This window comes from Typopeltis vanoorti, chromosome 9, assembly GCF_054136105.1.
Source record: "Typopeltis vanoorti isolate ZY-2024b chromosome 9, IOZ_Tvanoo_1.0, whole genome shotgun sequence".
Taxonomy (NCBI): domain Eukaryota; kingdom Metazoa; phylum Arthropoda; class Arachnida; order Uropygi; family Thelyphonidae; genus Typopeltis; species Typopeltis vanoorti.
In genome coordinates this window covers 8,910,439-8,934,652 of record NC_143557.1, presented here as the reverse complement: position 1 = coordinate 8,934,652, position 24,214 = coordinate 8,910,439, and the positions used below count along the sequence as shown (strand labels likewise).

Below are 24,214 nucleotides of genomic sequence, written 5' to 3'. Positions count from 1 at the left end.
GAATTTGGAGTGGAATAAGGGATGAAAACCTTGATTCTTATGAGGATGATTTCTGTTATTTGGTCTGAGCAGGTGTTTGGATCAGAAGTACTGAAGCGGTAGTCGGACCATGGGAAGGAGGAATAGAAGTCACAGTTGGTCCTCTCAGTTGGCACCCTTGTAGTGCTAAAGGACACATGACTGTGAACTGGTGGGTGAAGGTTGTTTTGTGGCAAAAGAGACTTTTATGAGGTTGTGGTCTGAGTTACCAGGAGGAGAACCGACAACTATAGTATACCTAGAAAGGGAGTTTGTTAGGAAGAGGTCAAGTGTGTTGGCAAATTGGAGGGGGTTCTGGTATTCTCATAGGAAGATTGATGATCTGAGATAGGTCATTGCTAGTGGGAAACACCTGAGCATCCCTGCCTGCTTGATTGGTGAAACTGGAGAAGGCGAGCCAATATAAGTTGTTGACATTGAAGTCCCCAAGAAGGATGACCTCTCTATTGGGATATTTCGACTGCAGAAAGGCGAGCTCTTTAGAGAGAGAAAGTTGAAGAGGTCAGAGTGGTTGATTGAGTTTGGAGAGCAATAGAGGAAGCATGTGAAAACGGCAGGTGATTTCGTAAATAAATATTTAGTCAAGGAAGATCAGAAAGTGGGATTCAAGGATTCGCAGTCTGTGTAATGTGTAGCTTGATTACTGTGGATGTTGCCAGTTAGGATTCTGAAAAGAATAGCAGTGTATGGTTTAGATGTCTGTAGGCAGTGGTGCACATCGTGTATCTTGCTGTTTAGGCCATGGATGTTGATGAAGTGGATGTGGAAACTTTTTTTTTATAAGAATTAGTGTTGGTGGGTTGTTTGGTTGGATATTGTTGTCTTTTATGATTTTTTTTGATGTTTTTATGGGTTTTTTGAACTATTTTGTGTGGAATAATTTTGGAGATCTGCAGTAGAAATGCATTTCTTTCGGTTGTGGTTCATTGTGAGGAAGAGATAAAAAAAAAGTGGAGCATGCACCAAGAGGTGACAGACTCGCAAACATACCACCCACAGAGAGGAGCCAGTCTCCTGTCTATACATGGCATCAACAGTTCCCCATTCAGCCACATTATTTGGTCTCCCTGCAGTCATGAACTAGCAAAATACGTGGTTTAAGGATTTGTCGCTAGTTGATAATGTGTGTTGATGGAGTGGTTGTTTTGTGATAGCCTTTGGATTCCATGGAAGTTTGTTTTCAGTAATAATAATAATAATATACTTAAACTTTTTTTTTTTGCTCTGGGCTTTTTTTTTTTAGCCAAAGTTTTAAAACCATAAAAAACTTTTTTTGGTTTTAAAACTTTTTATCAGTTGGAAGCACATTGTACCCTTCGATTGGAAAATGCCTGAGTTCAATTGTCATCATGACAAGTGGAATCTTTACATGGGCTTTTTCAGTCGAAGGTGTTTTTTCATCCTGCATACAAGCAAATTGACCATCAGAATACACACAGTTTACAGAAAAAAAAAAAAAATACTGTTGTCTGTGGTGAGGGGCAGTAGATGGCATTGATTGTAATTGTGTGTAGTGGGAAAATTAAGTAGTAGAGGAGACAGGATGAGTGTAGTTGAGTACCCTCCCACAATGGGTCCTTGGACTCCTTGGAGGTGCCACATAATAATAATAATAGTATAGTTGTGTTACTTATAAGATATTTATTTGAAAAGCTATTCCTGGGTGTTATAGGTCTTACAGTTTTCCTCCCATTTCTTGCTATCTGTTTTAAATTAAATTAAAATGATTTTTTTCATATTAAACAGTTTATTATTTATTAGTATTCATATCATTAATTAGCTATAATACATTTACAGTTGAGAGAATAGAAAAGAAATCTCCTTTGAATACAGGAATTTCTCACAGTACTGGTGTGCCAGCAGCTCTTTTAGATATCAGCTTGAATATTAAAAAGGTAACAGCTTTTAAACTTTTTTTTTATCAAGATTAATAATGCATATTAATAAGCAAATTATAAAGTTCTAGAATCATCACGTAGATGCAGCAAGAATGTAATTCTCACACCAGGATTATGAGAATGACTGGAGAGAGAGTTAGAAGTGAGTGCCAGAAATCCAGACCATATCCAGAATAAAAGAGTGATATGGTGGATGTTACTGACAATAGTCATAAAAATATGTCTGTTGAAAAGAGGGAGAGAGAGAGAGAGTGGTTAGAATTATGTAGGTGAAGAAAAGTGACCAAAATACACAGGGCCGTCCCTAGATTAGATCACACCCTGAGGCAAACAATTGAATATGCCCCTGATGGATTATAAGACATAAATATAAGAAAATCTCTGATTGCTATTTTATTTTTTTTATTATTATTATTTCGGGCAACTCCAGGGAGTCCTTAGACTCATCGAGGTTTTGATTACAAGAGAAACATTTTGCTCTACAGGGATATCGCACAATAAAACTATTTATAAGCTCTTCTAAATTTAAATCATACACTATGTCCACCTCTATCGATATAGTTGCTAGACGAACCAATCTTTCTTGGGTCATTGCTGTTTGCAAATAATTTTTAATCAGTTTAAGCTTGGAAAAACTTCTTTCCGCACTTGCTACGCTAACAGCAATTGTTAGCGTAGCGATGTCGCCTATCGCAATATGGCTGAACAGCCCCTTATTAAGCCACACCGTGAGTCAGGCTGCCTCTATGCTACACCCTGCAGTACTGAAAATACAAATGATGATATGAAAGGTGATGCAGAAATTACTAGAATGATAAGGTAGCCATTTTAACGGATAGTGCACTGACATTAAAAGCATCAGTCTCAGTGATGTAATTTGAGAAATGTCTGATGAGCGGACAGAGAAAAAAGCATATCTCAAGAGAGGGGGGGGGGAGTGGATGAGTTAGGAGAAAATATTGCATTGGGACTTAATGATAAGATGTGTATTTATTAAGCGTGCTACAGGGTGTACTTACCATGGAGCTTAATTGATTGCAAAGATGAACTAGAATAAAACAAGTGGTATACTGCTAAATAATAACTATCAGATGTCAAACTAAAGCAACAGTGATCAGTTAAAGGAAGTAACTATAGTATTAAACACTACAGAAGGTTCAATGAAGAAAAGGATTCGTAATGTTATTAGAGAGGACAAGTAGCAAAAAAAAAAAAATATGCTTAACTATTTTTAGGACTGACAGAAGAGATATGAGAGGAGGGGGAGTATTTTAAATCCAGTTAAGATAGAATAAAATGATGATAGTAACCATGTCCCATGTAGCAGTGATTTTGAGACTATCTGGTGTGAAGTGGAGACTAACAGAATTTAATATATGGTGGGGTGTTGGTACAGACTTGGTGGCTCAGTTGCAGGGACAAATAAATGCATCACCAGTTTAGCCTTATGGGTATTAAATGAATGATCATTATGGGTGACTTCAGTTATCCAAACATTGATTGGGTAAATGAGAAATTTCATGATAAGAATGAAGAGGAATTTATTGAATTGTTGTAAGACAAATTTCTCAATCAGTGTGTGAAAGTAGGAACTCGAAGTCAAAGATCATTGGATTTGTTCATAGCATCAGAAAGGGTCTCTGTTAAGGATATGACTATTTTACCACCAGTTATCATGCTGTACTCCCTTGGGAAGTAGCTGATTATATTGATTTTTCCATTAGAAAAGGTTACATGCTGAACTACAAAGCTGGAAATTATGATCAACTTAGGAGAATACTATCTTTGGTCCAATGCTATCAGTTACTGAATGGGAAAAATGTCAGTACTGCATGAGAATCTTTGAAAAAAACTGCTTAAATGAGGCGGTATCTGAATGTATCCTTAGTGTTTGAAGAATTAATTGGATGTGCAACCTTATTAAGCAAGAGATCCGTGACTATTAAATTATTTAAGGAATTTACAACGTATACCGGAATATTAATTAAAAGAAACTTTAATAAATACCTCCTATAGTTCGGAAATGTCACATTGCCATCTTCATGGGAACATACAATTATGATACATGCACGCAGGCACTACAAAAAGCAAATGAGACCTTTTTTAGTGCCTGCGTGCATGTGTCATAGTTGTATGTTCTCATGAAGATGGTACTGTGACATTTCCCAAATACAGGAGGTATTTATTAAAGTTTCTTTTAATTAATATTCCAGTATACATTGTAAATTCCTTAAATAATTTAATAGCCATGTGTTACCATCATATAAGCCTATCTACAAGAGTTAAAAGGAAGAGATCCATAAGAAGATGTGGAAAGAATATTGTGAGAATAAGAGTGAGAGAGGTTATGAAATATATAAGGCTCAGGCTAGAAAAGTAACGACTATTGTACAGAAAGCTAAATTGGAGTATGAAAAGAAATTGCCTATGCAAGCTAAAGGCAATCCAAAAGAATTTTATTGTTATGCCACAAGCAAAAGAAAGAAAATGTGGAAGAACAACTTTACCAAATGCAGATGTTACTATGGTGTCAGAAAGTAATGAGTGCTCACTTTGCTAAGATATATCAACCAGGTGTATGTAACATCATGCACAGTGCTACTGATACATTGAATGAAGAGCTAGAACCAGAGGCCATCCCTGGAAGTTATGTGCAAGTGTGGTGAAGAGAGGTGGGAGGAATAGGTTTTTTACATGGAGAATTGTCAGTGAATGGAATGCATTACAGGAATATGTTGTTTAATGCAGGCGAGTCTGCTGACTCCATGGAGGGTGTAATAATAATAATAATAATTATAATATTTTGTCATGTTGTACCATCATTTTTTATTTTGTATGAGACATTTTTTGTTTGTATGAGACATACAAAAATATTTTGGGAAAATTTGGAGAAAAGAGCAAAGCTAATAATAATGGCAAATATCTGTTGGATTTCTGCTCAGGACATGGACTGGTTATTACTAACACCATGTTCCAACATAAAAATGTGCACAAATCCACATGGAGAGAAGAGGCTAGGAATAAGAAAAGTCTCATTGACTATGTTATTGTTGATAGTGATGTTTTCTCCCTGGTGCAGGACACCAGAGTGTACAGAGGATTTGAAATTGGAAGTGATCACTATTTAGTCTTGAGCAAGATAAAATTGAATTTCATATTGAAAAGAATAACATGTAAGAAAGTTTTAAAGCAAATAAAAGTTGAGCAGCTCTCAGATGTGAACTGTAGACTAAAATACAAAAAGATTATTGAAGAAAAAATGAAAGAGTTTGAGAACAGGAATCAAACCTTGGAGATTCAGTGGCAAACTCTGAAGAAAACATTGATTGATTCTGCCAGAGAGGCATGTGGTGAGGTTGTCTGTAAGGATAAAAAAATCAGAACTCCCTGGTGGACACAGGAAGTTAAAGAGGCAGTGAAGGAAAAGAAGAAAGCATATCAAAAGTTCCTGTCAAATAAGTCAGCTTGTGCTCTTAGAGAATACAGAGACAAATGCAAGAATTCTAAACACTGTGTAAAACTAGCTAAACAAAAGTCATGGGAAGACTTTGTCAAGAATATAGAAAATAAATATCAAGAAGGTGGCAAAATATTCTGGAAGTTGTTGAAGAAGCTTAGGAATGGAGGAAAGAGTGCTGTAAAAGGAGTTAGAGATGATAAAGGTGACATGAAAACGGGAGAAAAAGATATCCTTGAAGTATGGAGTAATTACTTTAAAAAACTGCTAAATGAAACAAGCAGTGATGACAGCACAGTGGTAAAATAACACTGACCAGGCATGCAGTCAGGAATAGATATCCATACTTGAAGTAGAAAAAGCCATCAAAGGCTTGAAATGTGGAAAGGCAGCAGGAGTAGATGATATTCGACCAGAAATGCTGAAGTATGGTGGTATAAGAGTCTTACAGTGGCTGCACTGCATAGTTCAGAAAGCCTGGACAGAGGGATGAATTCCCGATGATTGGAGTAGAGCTCTCATAGTACCCATATATAAAAAGGGAAATAAAACTGCATGTGAGAATTACAGAGGTATTTCCCTACTGAGTGTTCCTGGCAAGATCTATGCAAGTATACTTGAGAAATGGTTGAGAAGAATTGTGGAAGAAAATCTTGGTGAAGAACAAGCCGGATTTAGGCCAAATAGAGGCTGTCAGGATCAATCTTCACTTCACGACAAATACTCGAGAAAGCATGGGAATATAACAAAGATCTGTATTTAAGTTTTGTCGATTTGGAAAAGGTATATGACAAGGTGCCAAGAGAGAAGCTATTCAATACGCTGCAGTTATATGGTGTCAATGGGGCATTATATCAAGCAATACTTAGTCTTTATTTGAGTTGTAAGTCAGCAGTTAGAATTGAAGGAAGTGCAGGAAGATGGTTTAATGTTAAATCTGGTGTGAGACAAGGATGTACATTATCCCCTCTGTTATTCATTATCTATATGGATCACATTATGAAGGAAAGTGGTATTAAACATGATATCAAAATTGGAGATGTTAACGTCAGCTCTTTGCTGTATGCGGATGATGTTATACTTCTAAATAAATCCGCTACAAGTCTGCAAGATTCTCTGACTAAATTGAATAGCTGTTGTAATAGATATGGTATTGTTGGATTCTGATTATGTAGAAATAAAGTAATTATTATTTGCTTCAGAATCCAACATGATCTTCCATCACAAAGGCTACAATTGTAAATATTATTTAATGTAAACAACTTATTTTAAAATTTAATATTCATATAACTATCTTAATTTTGTCTAATATTTAATTATTTAATCAAAGATATATGTATGAATAATGAAAAGACTGTATTAAATATTCATAAGTTATTTTATTTATTGTTATGTCAATATTATAGGAATTTGTATCTGATAAATTAACTGCGCATTAATTGAAATATAAATATTCTTTATTTATTCCTGTTTGTGAAAGATTAACGTTATGCAATAGCTCAATTTTATTATATTTTGTTTTGTTGTCATGGAAACGTATGTAAGTGAGCGAGCACGTTTTGGAACACCACGTGAGGTTTATTGAAAAGAGTTTTAGAAAGAAATGACGTGAGCAATTTAGGGGGAAAAACTGATATATAAGCGATGAACGCTGGAATTATTAATTAATTAGAACATTAGAGATTTATTAGAGAGGGATTGGCATTAGGTTGGAATCGGAGCATTCGGCATTCGAAAATCACAGTGCGATAATAGCGAGTCGGCAAGTCACTCAAGCAGCTAGATAAAGCCTACTAGTCGAGAAGCGGTTAGCTTATAAGTTTCGGAATAACAAATAAAGCTACGGAAGATAGCTAAGTGATTACGGATAGACTAGCGATTACTTGAGTTGAGATTTAATTTCAGGGCTGACCTTTCAAGGACACATGGAAACTTGAAGCATAGCATGAAGTAACTAGAGAATAATTAGAGGCAACAGAGTTATGTTTAATGATAGCGGTGTCAAGAATTATAGTACCTAAAGGATTAAATTGAATGCCGGAGAAATGAACAACTGTGCATATAAAACCTCAAGTTAAGGAATTATTCTATGTTGCCTTATTTCACGACTGATCAGTAGTACTTTATGCAACAATGTTTGTTTATGTGTGTGGTGACCGACGATTAATTCAGTTGTTGCTTAGAAGATTTATTTTAATGAGTGCCGATTATTGTTAAAAGTGTTTACGGTTATAAAAAGTGTTTGTGTATAAGTTGATGAAGATAGAAGATTATCGGTGAGATTATTCCAACCTTGAATATTTCTATACAGAGAATTGTGTGAGTTTCATCCTAGAATTTCCTTATATTAACAGTAACTATTGAAGAAGTTAACTAAAGTGTATATTTAAAAGTGGTGCAGTCTTTAAATATAAATATTCTCTATATTTGAATTAGAAATCAACTAGCAACCTTCTATTTTGTTGGATCCTACTTCTAAATCTTTACCTTGGATCCGACATTTAGTTATTATGATGTTCTTAAACAAAAGAGAAGGTTGCTAGTTGATTTCTAATTCAAATATAGAGAATATTTATATTTAAAGACTGCGCCACTCTATATCTGGATTAGTTCAAGAATTGAAGATAAATCAACCCTCAACTATTACTCCTTAAAATATATACTGGCCGAGCATATTTAACTAACTTAATTCACCCGCTTTGGTTCGAATATTTTATGAATGGTGCAGTAAAAGAGATTCAGGCAAAATACAACTTTAGATAAACAAAAACAAACATTTAATTTAGAATCACAAATTTTACACTTAAATTCAAATCAGTAATTAAGATATCACAAACATTTTTACTCCTCAGATAAATTCAATCATACAACTCATACAATGGTAACTCTGTTATCTCTATTATAGTCTTCTCACAGTTCCTTAAGTTCCAAACACAATAAAAATTTGCAGTAATACCTCTTCACAAACAAACACTTTTAAATATACACTTTAGTTAACTTCTTCAATAGTTACTGTTAATATAAGGAAATTCTAGGATGAAACTCGCATATCTTTGATTAAATAATTAAATATTAGACAAAATTAAGGTAGTTATATGAATATTAAATTTTAAAATAAGTTGTTTACATTAATATCATGTAAACAACTATATAATCAGAATCCAACAATACCATATCTATTACAACAGCTATTCAATTTAGTCAGAGAATCTTGCAGACTTGTAGTGTATTTATTTAGAAGTATAACATCATCTGCATACAGCAAAGAGCTGACGTTAACATCTCCAATTTCCGTTAACATCATCAACATCTCCAACTTTAATCTCTACATAATCAGAATCCAACAAAGGCTTAATCTTCCTTTGAAAAATTTTTCTTTAAAGAAAAATTTTTCACACAAGTTCCATTGGTGGAGGAATCAGATCTTATATTTTCTCCATGAGATCTTACATAGTTTCCACACCTGCTATTCCAGTTTGTGCACTTACTTTCTTTTACTTTTTCTCTTGGATTACTCTTGTTCCATAATCTAGTAACTAAATGTATTTTATAATTATTATGTGGAAATGTCCTTTTAAGATACAAATCTTGTTTTCTGTCATATAGACTAGTCACCCTGGCACAATTTACCGCAACTGTTGTTTGTTCCTTATTGATAACTTCAGGTTCAGGTTTGACTATCAGTTGTTGAGAATGTTCATCAGTGTTACATTTTGAATCTGGTAGATAAGGCATAACAGACTGTGTACTACTATCCTCCACAGTTGGTTCAGTTGTAGACAGTTCTACTTTATTTGGGGCAAATCTTTTCTCAGGTATATAATACCTTTCCATCTGTCTCCTTGTTCTATTATGCATATAATTGCCATTTGTTCTGACACTTATTTTCCTGTTCATTAGGGATATTTCTTTTCTAAAAAAAGCACAGGAGAACTGATACTTTTCCAAGAAATTTGTTCCCAATATGATGTGGGAACTTATGTTAGCGGCTGAGGGGATGATAAGTAAGTCTTGCCAGACACTTAGTTTAAATTCTGGTAGGTAGATTCTTGCTCGAACCTTTTCATATGCTACAAAGTTTGAATCTGAAAGAGAAGTAATTCTTACAGGTTGTCTAAGTTTGGCAATATTATTCCTTAATTTATGTCTTATACTTTGGAGATAGTCCTTTCTAATAGTTGAAGCATTACATCCTGTATCAAACAAAATATTACATTTAGAACCCAGGATTTCTCCTCTAACTCTCATCATTCTTTCATTAGTTGCTTGATGTCTCTGAATTCTATTATTTCTTCTATGGGGTATGTATCCAAACTTTGAGTCCCATCTGCTATTAGAGTAGTTTCCTTTGTTATAGAAACAATTCCTGGCATAATGTCCAACTTTCTTGCAATTATAACATTTTGGAGGATCTCTTTGTTTTGTCTCTGTCTTAGATTGAGGGATAATAGACATCTGTTGTTTGACATTATCTAGCCCTTGAATTACCTTATCTAGACTAGTTAAAATGGGTTGATTTTGTTTTTCCACTTCATGTTTAATTAATTCATTAATTTTATCAGTTGTGGGGTTTTGGTTTTCTTGAGACTTCAAAGTAATAGCTGATAATTGTCTCACAACCTCATTAAGACTATCCATTATTGGCTGATTTAACCTATTTACTTCCTGGTTTGCACTTCTGTCATCAGCCTTTTGTCAAATTGTTCTTTACTTTCAGTTATGCAATTAATACTACTTGGATTTTCTCCAATATTCTTTCCTTTTCCTTTTTCATCCTTAATTTTCTTTTCAACTTCAGATTGGTTCAAGGAACAACCAGTCTTATTTACAACATTTACAAGACCTACACTGGATGAGGGATAAAGGTCTCCTAACATTTGTTCCTTTTCCTTGACACTTTTGAGACACTCCTCTAAGGTGGAAATTTTCTTCTTATAAGCTGTTTCTCTTAATTCTTGCCAAACACCTTGTCTAAATTGTTGGAATACAGCCCAATCTAAGTGTGGTTTATCCTCATTAGTCACATTTAAACTGTTGGCTAGTGTCAATAAACGATTGTGAAAATCAGTAACAGTTTCTTTATCTTTTTGTAAGACTCTCTGTAACTTCCATAAATTTGGGCCAATACTTCTTAATTTTGAGAACTGAGAAATAAGATTGTCCTTAAATATTTGATAATCAAATGTATCCTTGAGAATTGGAGATGAGTCAAAATATGTTTTAGCCTTGCTAATTAATTTACTTCTGAGTAAAATTAACAATTGAAAATCCGTCCAATTTGCTATTTCTCTAAGTTTTTCAACATAAGTAAAAAAAAACAGTACATTATCTGATTCTTCACCTGAAAACTGAAGAAAAACTTGTTGAGGATTAACTGTACGAAAAAATTCACTATCTTCCATTTTAGAAGTAGATGAAACTGCCATATTAATCTATTAACAATAACTTTTAAAAAAATAGAGTTCTAAAATAACTTCTATGTTTGCCTGATTCTAGTTTACAACCAATTCACTTTGATTCCTTTAAATTACTTTTAAAGTTTCTGGGATCATTTTTTCTAATACTATCTTAAAATTAATACTCGATATCTTAACTAATATTAGCTGGAATCAAAGTGGAATCAAATCCTGTCGACTTCACCATTTTGTGATCCAAGGTATAGATTAAGAATAAGTAGGATCCAACAGTATGAAGGTCAGCAATAAAAAGACACAGACAATGAAAATAGGTAGAATCATTGAAAATATCAACTGTGCTGTGAATGGAGAACCTGTGGAACAAGTAAAACATTTCAGCTATTTAGGCACCATTTTTACTGAAGATGGTAAATTAAATATAGAAACAGACAACAGAATCAGCAAAGCTGGTATGGTGGGAAGTCAATTGAATAAATTCATATGGAATAAGAGAGAAATTAGTCGGAACACTAAATTAGCTGTATACAAGACAGTGTTCAAACCAGTTTTAACTTATGGATCTGAGAGCTGGGTCAGAAGTAAAACACTTGACCAAAGACTAGAGACCACAGATATGAGAGTCCTGAGAAAGATTATAGGCATGAACAGATGGCATCAATGGCAATATCATATTAAAAACTAGGATATTAGGAAATAACTTGACATTGTCAGCATCCAGGAATGCGTTAGCAGAGCTAATCTCAGGTGGTATGGTCACTTAAACAGAATGGGCAAGGAAAGATTAGCAAAACAAGTGTTTCTGCCAGGTTGGCAGGAAAACGACCCAGGTGGATTGATACGATACAAAGTGCCTTAGACGATAGAAATATAAGATCTGATAATGTTGGAGTCTTGACAAGTAACAGACTGATTTGGAGGAAAATTGTAGATAGGAAATTAATAATGATGTAATTTTTTTCATGTAGTACTATCATATCCTGTACACCCCTTGAGGGTACATGGCAGGAATTTGATGATGATGATAATTATAATATTTCAATTTGTAGAAATGACAGCTGTTGGGAAACATTTGAGTTTTTTGTTTGTGTTAAATATCTTCCTGAAGATGCTGTCAGCTATATGAACAGTGAAACATGCAGGCAAACCATTCAACTGTAATGAATAAAAACATTTATGAGTCAATTCTGGTTAATTAAAACAAGTTGAAATCTTCTGTTCATCTTCTCTGGTCAAAGTGCATAATCATGAGAGAATACAGAGAAAAATATAAGAAACTAAACTGCAACTAAAAGAAGCTAAACAACACAAGAAAACCTTAATATATGAGGGCTTTAGAGATGTGTTTAACGTAGTTCCATTATAAAACAATGAAGCAAATAACTGATGCATTGCAGAAAGGGAAAGACTAGGCATCAAAATTAGTGGTAGTCATGGGCACAAATGACTAAGTTGGGAGAACAAGAATCTTGATAGAGACTTGAGGAAGTTGTTGCAGCAGGTAAAGAAGAATAGTGTTCTTGGGAAAGTCATATGTGTGTTGCTCAGATAATACAACAGTGAATTGAGAAGGAGAGCAGAGATCAAGAATAGTAAGATGGGTGAGTTGTGTGAGGCAAAGAGGGTTCAATTTATAAACCTGTGGAGTGAATTTGAAGGGAAGTTGGAATTGTTTAAACCTGATGGATAACATTTGAATGGGTTTGGTGTTGGACATTTTGAAAGGCTATTGTTTTCTGAGAAGAAACAAAGTCAAGAAGTTAAGTAGTAAATGATTAGAGTCTACTTGTGAAGCAGGATAGCACAAATAAATTGATTGCACGACAGGTGGAAGATAGATATGAGGTTGAAGATGTGGTTTCAGCAGCACAAGATAGAATGCATAAAGGTGAAGATAAGACAGGTAGAATGGAAATCAGAGTCAGGAATGAAGGAAATAGGAGTGGTCAGACCAAAAGAGAGAGGTGTCATATAGCAGCTAGAATAGAGAATGTTGGTATGTTTTGCACTAATTGAATCAATACTCCCAAAGATAATTGGAATAAGTGGAACTTGGTTGTCTGAGGAGGCTGTGATGGAATATATGGAATATAAATAGAAGGATATATAATTTTCTGGAAGGACAGAAATGTGAAAAGAGGTGTGTGATGGGGGAGTGCTGTTAATGATTGCAGAAGAATTGTGTCTGCATAGTGTGGAAGTTGATAGCACATGCACTGATTTTGAATCTGTATGGTACGAAGTTGAAATAACTGGTTAGTGTATTTGATAGGATACTGTTATAGGCCAGGGAATGCAGAGAATAGCGATTGTGAAATGTTTAGGCAAATTAGTTGGGCATGTAAAAAAGAAGGTGATTCCGATGGGAGACTTTAATTACAGGAATACAGAATGGAAGAAGGAGTTAGTGTATGTGAACAAGTGAGCAAGTTTGCAGAATTTCTGAGAGAAAAGTATCTTAAGCAGCATGTGATTGAAGTAACCAGAGGCTTTAATGTTTTGGATTTGGTGATAACTTCACAAGATGTACTTGTTGAAGAGGTGTTGACACTGCCACCAGTTCATGAGAGTGATCATGAGGTACTGTTACACCCTGATACTTTCACTATGTGGAATTTTCAGTTATCATGGTGTAACATGAAGAGAAAATAAAATAAAACCCCTGTATAAAAGCTAATCGATGAATTATTACTATTATTACTATTACTATTATTACGGGCAACTCCAGGGAGTCATTGGACTCATCGAGGGAGGCCCCAAATCATATTCATCACAACTATTTGACATTCATACAGTATCTATCATACCTCGCCTTAAACTCATTCACTGTCACAGCATCCACCACAGACTCAGGGAGCGCATTCCACTCATTCACTACTCTAAAAGTAAAGAACCCAGATCTAACACCTTTACTAACCACACTTTTGCCCAGTTTCCATGGATATCCCCTAGTCCTCCCACAACCAGCCCTATTCTCAAAAATATCTTCTGAATTAATTTTATAGAAACCCTTCAGTAATTTGAATGTCTCAATCATATCTCCCCTCCTCTGCCTATCAACCAATTTTTGCAACCCACAAATCCTCAACCTGTTCTCATACGGTTCATTCCACAGACCTGCTATCATCTTGGTCACTCGCCTCTGGATCCTCTCCACCTCCTCCCCATCAAGAAGAAACCTAGGTGACCAAATCTGAGCACAGTAGTCTAGATGGGGTCTTATCAAGGCTCGATACAGAGGAACAATAACCTGCTTGTCTCTGCTTGTCAACGTATTCTTCAGCAACCAAGTGATTTGATGAGCTGTTTTGGTCACTTTTGCAATGTGTCCCCTAAATTTCAATTCCTTATCTACCAACACTCCTAAATCTCGTGCCTCATCAATTTCCTGGAGCACGGTTCCACCAATGCAGTAAACTGCCGCCAATCTTTTCACCCCAAAATGCATAACCTTACATTTTGCCACATTAAACTGACATCCATTCTCCTTAGCCCAGACCTCCAATAAAAATCATATTTAAAAGAAAGAAAAATATTCTTGCATCCAAGTAAAATATATAACAAAAAAAAAAGTGTTTGTTGAACTAACTAATAAAAGAAGGAATGTATTGGTGTTGTGATGTAAAAAAAAAAAATTAACTAAGTAAGACAGAAAGGATTAGTCATAAGAAATTGTATGTGAGAGGCTAGAGATTAAAATATTAAGTAAATTCTTAAAAATTTGGAAGGGGGATTAATTTAGAGGCTAGCAAAAGAAAAACAATAGACTATCGCTCAGGGGCAATTCCCGAATTGAGACATCGTCACGTGTGAGACACAGGCTCGCCGACCTCAGGATGTTTGGCAGAAAAATGCCACCCTAATTGGTCGGTGAAGTCAAATCCAGTAAGGGGCGGAGAACAGAAATTAAAGAAGGTGCCGGTAGGGATCAAGGTATAAAAGGGTTAGTAACCCCGCCCACGAGGTTTTTTTTTCCCGGATAGTTTCTTCACGAGCTCCTTTGTAGAGGTTTTCACATGGTTTTCCTGAGTGCCGGGATTGGAGTTATCTCCGTCGTCATCAAGGAAACAAAAGTGAGTGGGATTTCGATTCCGCATTTCCTATGGTAAGAAACGAGGAATGCCATTTAGCTAAAGGAAAGAAGGTATTATCTATGTGTTTCATCATCCAGTGACAACTACGAGAAAAGGAAAACTGTAAAGAAGCCGGTGTCCACGTGGTGAGTTTCACAGTCATGGTATAGATGATTCTAAAGTGTGTTCTTAATCCAAGTATGAAAAGTAAAGATCGCATAAGCATAGTTAAATGCCAAAAGAACTTAGGAGTGACCAATTATAGGAGAGATCATACCAGGATAGTACAATCGGAAAAAGGTAGAGGCCAGTATAGAAAACTCAAGAGAAAAAGGTACTGTAAAAATCTCGTGTTAACTGAAAATCGTTTGTAATTGTAATCATTATTCTATTACTGAACTGTTGAAGAGACTAAGGAAATTTATACTAGGACTTTAGTACATGACTGATTATAATGAAAGTATGCTTGTTAATATTAATATTATATAAGTAATTATGTGTCCTGAGATTTATGCATGTGTATTGTAACTTATAGGAAAGTTTTAAATGTCAAAGTTATGTGTTAACACAGTGAAAGGATAATTTAATCTACATAGTTTTAGATAGTTAAATAGAGTGAGTTGATCACATATGTCCAGGTGCTATAGCATATAGCGTATTCTGACTAATATAGGGTTAACTAAAGTGTTAATTAGATATGGGATTATACATATGATTGTATGAGTTGAATTTGTTATGGCAGCATGATCGCAATACCCATATAGGATCATAGCCAAATTACTTGTGATAAGCTGATGTTATTTTGTAAATGTTTTCTTAGTATTGAATTGAATTATAATAGAAATTGAATTGTACTATACTAATGAGTTTAATAAACCTTTGTTCATTGATAAAACAGTTGTCTGAAATTGCTGCCCAATGCACCACTTGAAAAACGTATGAACCTAATCATGCGGGAAATTAATGTGTTAAAAAACGAGATAAAGTGTCATGACTGCAATATTGTTTCACATTCAGACATATTTTAGTAATTGCTCCTTGTTTTTATATTTAATATCTCAAACTAAATGTCCCAAAAGGCACAGTATAATATAAATATTAGGGACACTAAGTGGAGAAATAGTCTAAATATTTGTACTTTGGGGTGATATCTCGTGAATGGATAATAGTTGAGCATAGATAAGCAGAATTTCACTAGATAGAATAATCATAAATTGGGACACAACAGTACTTAAATGTTTCCCAACAGCTGTTATTTCTACAAATTGAAATATTATAATTATTATTTTTATTACACCCTTCATGGAGTCAGTAGACTCCCATGCATTAAACAACATATTCCTGTAATACATTCCATTCACTGACAATTTTTGGCATACTATTTGAGATCCACTCATGTAGACTTGCTTCTGGGAAGTGGTCAAGGATTGTTTGAGCAAGGCAGTATCAGAGTTCATACCCAAGGTCAGGATGATAAACCAAGTAGGGATTAAATGAATGACTAGCAATATAAAGCAGGAGCTGCAAAAAAGGAAAGCATTGTGGAAGGAGTATGAATAACAAGGTGATCAGCATGCCCATAAGGCACAAGCAAGAAGAGTAACTAGTATGGTAAGGAAGGCTAAATCTGGTTTGGAGAGAAAATTAGTTAAAAAGGCCAAAGTAAATCCAAAAGAGTTTTTTCACTACATAGCAAGTAAGTGAAAGAATGATTCTTCTTCTTCTCTCTTCCATCATCTATGTGGATGATGATGAGGCCGAATGAACTCTTTCCACTTCTGTCTGTCCCGGGAGAGTCCGAACAATTCTGTCCAGTTTGGTGTCGCTTGTTGTGATTTGGTTTTCAAGTCCTCTTTTATTTTGTCCATCCATCTAATTCTGGGCCGTCCTTTGGATCTTTTACCTTCCATCGTTGTATTCAGGGCTTTAGATGGTAGTCTTTCTGTTCCCATTCTGTTCACATGGCCAAACCATTGCAGTCTTCTTTCTTGGATTTTGTCTATTATTGTTATTTCTTGTTTTAGTCATTTCCTTATGTCTTCGTTTCTTAGTCGATCCAGCAGAGATACTCCAAGTAATCTTCTTAGCCAACCCATTTCAGTAACTAATAATTTTTTCTCTTCAGCCTTTTTGAGATTCCAGCATTCACTTTCATAGAGGAGTATTGGGAGGACCATTGTTTCATAGATTCTTACTTTTGTTACTTGTTTGATGTCTCTTGACTTCCATATTTTATTAAGTCATCCAAAAGTTTGGGATGCTTGACTGATTCGTCTGTTTATATCTTTTGTAATTTCACCATTGTACTCGATAACTCCTCCAAGGTAGGTGAAGTTTTCTACCTGCTCTGTATTATTATTATTATTACATGACACCTCCAGGGAGTCCAAAGACTCATCGAGGAAGGACATCTATTCTACATCTCTTCGTCTCCACCAACTATAACTAACTGCAACTATACCAACGCCATCTACCGCCTGCCACCACCTCCACTAGTATTTCCACAGACAATCACGAGCATCCATGCCTATGGCAGGAATTGAACCCGCAGCCTTTGGCTGGAGAGCGAATATGCTAACCGCTTGGCCAACCAGGCCTCTTACTATCAATTTCAATTTTCGGATTGGTGATTCTTTTTTCTATTTGCGTAATGTTTGTTTTGTCTATATTTATGTTTAATCCAGATTTTATACACTCCTCCTTTATTTTATCAGAAATTCGCTGTGGATTTTCTTCTGTGCATGCAAGTAATGCAATGTTGTCTGCAAATTTTAAATTTGTTACATTTTTTCCATATATTTTGATTCTGGAGTCTTCATTGTTTAAGACCATATTGGTTGCTTCTTCCAGTGTAAGATTGAACAGGTCTGGTGACCGATTGCATCCCTGTCTTACTCCGCTCTCTGTGTGGATCCAGTTGGTTAAGGTGCCCTCCATTCGTACTGCACTTTCAGATTTCTCATATAGATTCTTTATTATATCTTTATTATAATATCTATTATATTATATATAATTATTATATATTTTTTATTATAATATTTATAATATCTTTATTAAAGCATCGTGCTAAAATTGTGCATCGGTTAGAAACAAGTGTCCTTCAGTGGTATTATTGTTTAGAACTGTGTTGTATATATTGAGTTTTCACTGCCGTTTGTTTCACTATATCAACGTGTAAAGATGGCGTCCAACAAGAAACGTACGTCAGCGGCGCGCAGGACTTCTACTATTACACGAAAGGCTGGCTCAGCGTTAGATTTTTCGCAATGGATGCGTTGCGGAAACTGCTACATGTATGCACCGAAAAATGTGAAGGATCTGTGGTCGGTCTGGCAAAATGAAAAGAAAGAAAATGTCGACGTATGTGAGAAGTGTCGTGATAGGCTGGAGCGTTTAGGAATGGAAGCTGACATCGGGACCGTAGCGGAAGAACTTCGGCGGGAGTTTATGAAAATGAAAAATGACCTTCATCTTCTTCATGAGGAAGTGGAAGTGATCGGTAAGGAGATACTGGAAGTTAAAGCTGAGTTTAATGTGTTAAACAGAGAAATTAGGACTATAGAGATTACTTTAGCTGAAGCAACTAGAACAGGATTACATATGGGTGAGTCTTTGGTGAATGATTCAGTAATAAATAGTATGGGAGTGATTGGGAGTCAACATAATAAAACCACAAGTGGCCAAGAAGAAATGAGATGTAGTGAGAGTGGGGGGGTAAGTAATAGAGAGTTGAGTAATGAAGCTGGGAGAGTCATGCTGAATAGTGTAGAGAATGAGTCCATGAGTGTGAACTTGAATGAAGTTAATAGTGGTAAAATATATGGTGATTCTATGATTAAGGGTATGGAGAGTGGTATGCATGAGGAGTGCTTGGCTGATGGTACAATAGAAAGAGTGGCTTTAGCAATAAAGAGAGGGCATGAAACAGACAAGATGATAGTTATGGTGGGTACGAATGACCTGAGAGGTAGTATAAATCGGGTAGGAAAAGATTTAAGAACATTATTAGATATTGTGAAGAGGAAAAGTGTCAATGGGAGAATAGTGTGTGTGCTGCCTCGTTTTGACAATTACGAGTTAAGTAGACGAGCAATTATAATGAATGATATGATTGCAAGAATGTGCAGAAAAAGAGGTCTGGAGTTTGTTGATGTTTGGAGTGTGTTTGAAGGAAAAAGGCAGTTGTATGCCAGAGATGGACTGCATCTTAACATGGAAGGACATAAGAGATTGAAGAAGTTATTGTTTTCTGAACAGGTTGAAGTTATTGGGCAGGGAAACTAATATTGAAATGGTTGAGTGTAAGAGAGAGAAACTTTAGCACTGATTGTGTATTTATTGATCCTTATAGGCAGAATAAATTGCAGAAGAGAGGGGAAAAAAATCGGCATAGGACTACGGTAGTTAGTGACTTATATATCAGTTCTAAAGCCGGTACAAGATCTAGAGGGAATCTGCAATTTTTGTATACCAATGCTAGAAGCATTAGAAATAAGAGAGAAGAATTTTTGGCATTAGTCAGTGAAATCTCACCAAAAGTTGTAGGCATTAGTGAAACTTGGCTGTCAGCAGAAGATGTGGTCACTGGAATTGAATGTGATGGGTACAGTATTTTCAGGGAGGATAGAGAAGATAGAACAGGAGGAGGAGTACTGTTGATGATAGCTGATGTGTTGCAGCCAAAGAAAGTAGTATATCATGATGATAGACATGTGAATGAGAGTTCATTTGAGGCAGTCTGGTGCGAAATAGTGACCAACGCAACCAAATATACAGTTGGATGCTGCTATAGGCCAGGGAGTACAGGGGGAGATATTGAATTCATGCATCAGCAACTTAGTGCAATGAGTGAAGGCTTAGTGATTATTATGGGGGATTTTAATTATGGTGATATCAATTGGAAGGAGGAAATATCACGTAGCAAAAAGGAAATGGAGTTCATACATCTGCTACGAGATAATTACTTGAAACAGCACGTAACTGAAGGGACACGTGGTGTGAGAGTGTTGGACCTGGTTATTGGTTCAGAGGTTATATGCATAAGTAAGGTGACCTCGTTACCTCCAGTTGGTGAAAGCGATCATGTGGTATTGACTTGGGAGGTTGCAAAATCTGTGGATTTTTCTATTAAGAAGGGGTATGTACGAAACTACAGGTTAGGCAATTATAACAAGCTTCGGAGTGAGCTTGCAGCCATCCCATGGCAGAACATATTGCAAGGGAAAGATGTTAGCAGAGCTTGGGATAAAATCAGTGGGTATCTGAGGAAAGCAATATCAGATTGTGTCCCCATGGTCAGGAGGTCAAACAAGGCAGGCATTAGATGGATGAGCAGTAGTATCAAGCTTGAACTACAAAAAAAGAAAATGTTATGGAGAATTTACAAGGAGAAGGGCGATCAGGACACCCATGAGCAGTACAAGGCTCAAGCTAGGAAGGTTACCAGCATAGTAAGAAAAGCTAAATCAGATTATGAGAAGACCTTAGCCAAAGAGATCAAGGGTAATCCCAAAGAGTTCTTCCGCTATGTGGCAAGTAAGAGGAAGAATGACTTCGGAAGGATAACCTTAGTGGGTGCTGATGGTATTGAGGTGACAAAATCAGATGTAATAGTCGAGTTACTGAGTGATCACTTCTCAAAAGTCTATCACCCAAGTGAGGATATCTCTATACCTATAGCAATACCTAATGTGAGAATTGAAGCTAAAGAATCAGAGGTATTAAATATATTGCGAAACTTAAATGCAAACACTGCGGTAGGCTTAGATGGAATATCAGCTCGGGTGTTGCGTGAATGTGCAAATGAATTGTCAACCCCTCTTACCTGGATATTTAATTTAAGTTTGAACTCTGGTATGGTCCCTAGGGAGTGGAAGTTAGGCAAAGTGGTTCCTTTGCATAAGGGTGGCTCTAAAACTGCAGTATTGAATTACAGACCAATCACCATCTCAGGAGTAGTGGTAAAAGTATTGGAAAAGTTGGTTAAAGACAAAATTCAAGAATGGGTGGATCAGGATATGATACTCTATAGAGGCCAACATGGTTTTGTTAAAGGTAGATCCTGCCTTAGCAATCTATTAACTATCCATAATAGAATAACATCAGAGTTGGACAAAGGAACTGGCTACACAGTGGTACTTCTGGATTTTGCTAAGGCTTTTGACAGGATACCCCATAGAACACTGTTACGCAAATTGGAGCAGATGGGAATGGATATTAAATTGGTGATATGGATAGGAGAATGGCTCAGGGAGAGATACCATAAGGTGGTGTATGGAGGAGCCGAGTCCAGAATGAGGCAGGTGACCAGTGGTGTGCCTCAGGGCTCTGTGCTTGGGCCAATGTTGTTTAATTTGTATATAAATGATATAGGAAACGGCTTAAAGGGAGATATTCAGTTGTTTGCTGATGATGCAAAGTTGTGTAGTGCAATAAAAAATCAAGCTGATGTTGAAAGTTTGCAGGAGGATTTAAATAAGCTGGTAAAATGGGCAAAAGAAAATGGATGTCAGTTCAATGTGGAAAAGTGTAAAGTCTTGCATTTTGGGATTAAAAGATTACCAGCTGTGTACTACATAGATGGAAAGGTACTCCAAGAGATTGATGAGGCTAGGGACTTAGGGGTATTGGTAGATAAGGAGATGAAGTTCAGAGGACACATTGCTAAGGTGTCCAAGATTGCACATAGGATTACTTGGTTGTTGAGGAACACACTGACATCCAGAGATAAAGAGGTTATTATTCCCCTTTATAAAGCATTGATACTTCCACATTTGGATTACTGTGCTCAGGTCTGGTCACCTGGATTCCTTGGAGATGAGGAGGCTGTGGAGAGGGTTCAGAGAAGAGTGACCAAGTTGGTGAGTGATATAAAAAATGCTCCCTACATTGATAGATTGAGAGCTTGTGAATTGCAGAGATTGGCTGATAGGCGAAGAAGAGGGGATATGATAGAAACATTCAAATTACTAAAAGGTTTTTATAGGATTGATGCAGGGGAAATGTTTCAGCTGTGTGATAGTGATGGAAGAACAAGAGGTCATCTCTGGAAATTAAAGAAGAGTGTGGTTAACAAAGGTGTCAGAACAAGGTTTTTTGCCTGGAGGGTGGTGAATGAGTGGAATTCATTGCCTGACTTTGTTGTGAGCTCTTCATCTGTAAATGAATTCAAGAAGAGATATGACAGATATTGTTTTGCTAGTTTGGGTCTCCCGCGATGAGTCTACTGACTCCATGGAGATACCCGTAATAATAATAATAATAATAATAATAATAATTATTCTTATTGTTTTGTTGGGAATTCCAAATTCTTCCATAGTTTTCCATAGTTCTCTACTACGGATTGAATCAAATGCCTGATGAAAGTCTATGAAATTTATGTAGCAACTTTGGTTGTACTCTAGTGTCTTTTCTATTAGCTGAATAGTTGAATAGGTGATCAATTGTGCTTTGTCCTGGTCTGAAACCTGCTAGTTCTATATATGGCTTAATTTGTTTTTGGAGTACTTTCGTAAAACCTTACTTGGAATACTGAGGAGGCTAATGCTTCTGTAATTATTGCATTCTGTTTTATCTCCTTTTTTGTATATAGGAGTTATAAATGATTTGGTTCAATCAGTAGGCACTGCTTCATTTTTGTAGATCCTTTCAAATAATGTTTTTAATGGTTACAAAAGTTGTTCCTTTCCTGCTTTTAAGAATTCTGTGTGTATTTGATCAGGTGCTAGGTTCTTTCCTAGTTTTGAGTTTTTCTATGCTGTGTGCTATTATTTCTTTGGTAAAGATATTTGTTTCCTCTTCCATTTCACTGGTTAGAATAGCACTATCCTGGGAGCTGTTTTTATTGTATAAATCTCTGAAGTTATTCTTCCCATCTGGCCATTCTTTTTGTTTTACTTTCAATTAGTTGTCCCTCTTTGTTTTTGATCATTATAATTTTTGTTGTCCGTGTCTTACTAATTTGGTCGATTTGTTTATATAATCCATGAAGGTTATTTCCTTTTGATAGCTTCTTTGCCATTTTGCATTTTTCTTCTAACCAGTTATTCTTGTCTCTTTTAACTAGTTTTCTAATTTCTCTGGTTAATCTATTATATTCATTTCTGTTATAGTTCTGTTTTAGTTTCATGCTTTTCCTTTGATTGCTTAACCTTTTTACTTCATTCGAGATCCAATCCTTTTTACTTTCTCTTTGTGCTTAACCTAATGTATTTTCTGCCGATTTTAATATTATTTCCTTTAATTTGCACCAATGTTCTTCTATGTTTATATTCTGTTTTGGTAGTTCCTTCAGGTTTTTATCTAGTTCTAGTTGATATTTTCTTAGAATATTGTTGTCTTGTAGATTATTAGATATATGAAGAGCCAAAGGCTTCAATTCGGCGACGTATAACTTGTTTAAGTTAAGGGATATTACATTCCATATAGTTTCTTAGCCGAATAAGAAACTCAAAGAGTTTCATGCCGAATATAGTAGAAACTATATAAAGTTCGGCGATTCCAAGCGTAAGCAAATACCTGGATACTGCAGCAACTGACCCTAAAGGTAGTGCAAGCTGAGGCAACTCGTGTCAAAGGTGGACCAAGTTCCGATCACTATTTTTGATATTTACCTCAGCTTGCACTACCTTTAGGGTCAATTGCTGCAGTATCCAGGTATTTGCTTATGCTTGGAATCGCCGAACTTTATATAGTTTCTACTATATTCGGCATGACACTCTTTGAGTTTCTTATTCGGCTAAGAAACTATGTGGAATGTAATATCCCTTAACTTAAACAAGTTATATGTTGCCGAATTGAAGCCTTTGGCTCTTCATATATCTAATAATTTATTAGGACACCTCATGGCAAAACTTGTAGAAGGGTTGTAAGTTCTGTTCGCTACAAACTTCATATTAACTAGGTCTACCTACTCACTGATGAGACCTCAATAAAGGTTGAAACCGGGCTGGGTAGTGACCGTCTCTCATAATGTCGAACAATAATACAGCTCCTAGGAGCTATGTTCACATTATGGGTAAATATCAAGAATAGTGATAGGATCTTGCTCCACCTTTGACACGAGTTGCCTCAGCTTGCACTACTTTTAGGGTCAGTTGCTGCAGTATCCAGGTATTTGCTTACGCTTGGAATCGCCGAACTTTATATATAGTTTCTACTATATTCGGCATGAAACTCTTTGAGTTTCTTATTCGGCTAAGAATCTATATTGTTGTCTTGTAGTTTTTCTACATTCAGGCTTCTTTTGACTCTCAAAGTGCATTCAGATTTTTACTTTATTCATAGGTTTGCTAATACTAGCTTATGGTCTGATCCACAATCTGCAGAAAAGGG

At 35.8% G+C, this 24,214-nt stretch overlaps 1 protein-coding gene across 4 annotated transcripts in view; it reads left to right on the top strand.

Annotated features, from left to right (window-relative positions):
- Positions 1-24,214, top strand: part of LOC150102874 (ATP-binding cassette sub-family C member 5-like) — a 1,133,802-nt gene that overhangs the window by 356,486 nt on the left and 753,102 nt on the right. For all 4 annotated transcript variants that reach the window (XM_090397917.1, XM_090397915.1, XM_090397916.1 and 1 more), the window contains one exon: positions 1,837-1,934. In XM_090397917.1, the coding sequence (XP_090254043.1) occupies positions 1,837-1,934 (98 nt within the window). The remainder of the gene's footprint in view (positions 1-1,836; positions 1,935-24,214) is intronic.